This window comes from Mesitornis unicolor, unplaced genomic scaffold (genome assembly GCF_000695765.1).
Source record: "Mesitornis unicolor isolate BGI_N332 unplaced genomic scaffold, ASM69576v1 C13399817, whole genome shotgun sequence".
Taxonomy (NCBI): domain Eukaryota; kingdom Metazoa; phylum Chordata; class Aves; order Mesitornithiformes; family Mesitornithidae; genus Mesitornis; species Mesitornis unicolor.
The window spans coordinates 1-2,238 of NW_010222564.1; the positions used below are offsets into that span (position 1 = coordinate 1).

Genomic DNA, 2,238 nt, shown 5'->3' on the forward strand with positions numbered 1-2,238 from the left:
TATATATATATATACACACAGAGAAATATTTTTAACATACCAATAGCAGGACCTCCTTGCTTTTTCTCCTCCAGAATAGCAGCAAGATCTTTGTGTTTCAGTTTCTGTTGTCTGCTAGCTGGCTGTTCCTGCTCTGGACTTTTAACCTTCAAAAGCTGGTTAGCCTTCTTAATTTTTTGACTGTATTGCCTTGCCATCATAAAAACTCTGTTCTTTGTTTTATCCACAACAGCCAAGTCATTTTCCATGCCCTCTGCATGCACACTGGACAGAACACTATTGGCAGGTTCATATGGGCTGTCCACAAAAGGCATCTCGCTGGAGAAGGAAGATCTGTTCAGACTCATAAACGAGTTCTCCTTGCATGGTGTAGCGTCTTCAAGCCTCAGATTAGCCTCACTTAAGGTGGCAGCCCCGGGCTTCACTGTTTTAGGGAAAACAGGAGTTTCTGGCAGAGAGAGAGTAGACAGTGAATACTCCACATCTTTACTCAGTTCAGGTGTACTACCAGTATGCAGCCTTTCCTGCATATCATCCTTACAAACAGGAAAGGCTGCAAGAAGACGGTCTCTTGTCTTTTCCTCATTCTTCTTGATATAGTTCTCCAGGTCATTCCAAATCTCGTCTACCTCCTCTGAGAGTTTATCTGCTGCAGACTTATGAGAGAGTGAATCCGAGTTGGAGGAGCTATCTACTAAGCTCAAATAATCATTGTCGAGGGGAACACGATGGTAAGGGCTCTCATCTTCACTGAACTGGAGACTCTCTTCAGAAACAAACTGCCGTAGATTGTCGCAACATACAAAATCTTTTTCCAGGCCCAGAAAACTCCGCCTTTTAGAGCATTTTAAGGTGTCACATTTAAAATTCAATAGTGCTGTTTCTGGAAGCACTATGGTGTCATAGATGTTGTCTTCGACAATCCTGAGCTCATCCAAACTTGAAGTAGGTGCTTCTCTACTAAGTAGTATCTCATCCCTACTAGCACAAATGGAGGCTCTGTTTTGATTTGCTGTCCTCTTCTTGGTGGGTGAATCTGAGCTGCTTCTCTTTTCAGCCTCATAAAGAGAGTCTCTAGCAGATCTCTGGGGACCACGGGCTGTCTCCTCCCTTCTTGTCAGACCCATCAGCTTTAAGTCTTCATAGCTTATATTATCATACACATGCTCAATATCATCAATGGTCAGCTCCTCTGAAGATTCAGGATACGTATTCATACTGCTCACCTCTGCTCTCTTCCCTTCCCTTCGAGAAGTGCGCTCCTCGATTTTATACCTTGTGCTAGCTGAACACATGTTACTTTCACCAGCACTACTGGCCCGCCTAACAATTTTGTGATGAGTGGGGCTGGAAGTCTCATTTTGATGCACTGCTCCCAAGTGCCAGCTGCATGGCCGCCCAGAAGAACCCCTCCTTTCTCTACCCACAGCTGAACTAGTGTTGGATGTAGACACTGATGGTACAAACATCTGATAATCATCTTCATCATCTTCATTCTCATAAGGTGGACGCCGGCTGGGAAACAATGCCTGCCTGATCTGATGGTCAGTCCAGATGTTTCTGACAGAGGTGCTTCCCCCCAAGATATTCATGATTAGCGAGTTGCTCTGGGGTGTGTTGAATTGTCTAGGCAACTGTGGCTGTCTAGCCACACAGGAAAATGGAAGATCAGTATTCAGCTGGGTTGACTCTTCATCTGAAGGGTCCTTGGAGCTCTGTGGAGATTTGAAATATGCAGGTAACGTTAGCCTATCCCCTGCAATAAAGCAGTGGTTGCCTCTATTCACAGAACTGCCATAGCACCAGGCTGTCCCGCAGCACAGAGTCAGGTGGAGCCAGGCAGGGTGAGCAGGCTCCTTGCTAGAGAGCCAGGGAGCCACGGTGGCAATGCCAGACTACTCTGACTCCTAAACCCTTGCCATGGCTCAGAGTTCACTCTTGGCATTTAGTAACATCTTACTTCAAATACGAGACACTGGTTCGTGCTAACATACGAGTAACAAAAAAGGCATATTTGTTTGACAGGGGTTAGAGTAAACCTTTTATGCTAACTCTGCAATTTCACAATTTGATTAAGCTAATCTGACTCTCAGCTTGTGCCAAAAGTTTTGTTCTCTTCCCTTTCTCCTAGCTGAAAGGTATGTTATGCTCTCTAGCACATGGCACTGAAAATTTCATTGTCTTTTTGGAGCAAGTTTTCATCCAGCTCAGCTAGCAGATCTAATTTACAGCAAGGCC

General features: G+C 45.0%; 1 protein-coding gene across 1 annotated transcript; it reads right to left on the reverse strand.

The window, feature by feature from the left end:
- Window positions 1-40: 40 nt before the first annotated feature.
- Window positions 41-1,715, reverse strand: LOC104547522 (pleckstrin homology domain-containing family G member 1-like; the record flags this gene model as incomplete). The annotated part of the gene is made up of 1 exon (XM_010193248.1): window positions 41-1,715. A coding segment is annotated over one exon (1,675 nt), but the record flags the coding sequence as incomplete, so codon positions are not given.
- Between the last annotated feature and the right edge of the window lie 523 nt (window positions 1,716-2,238).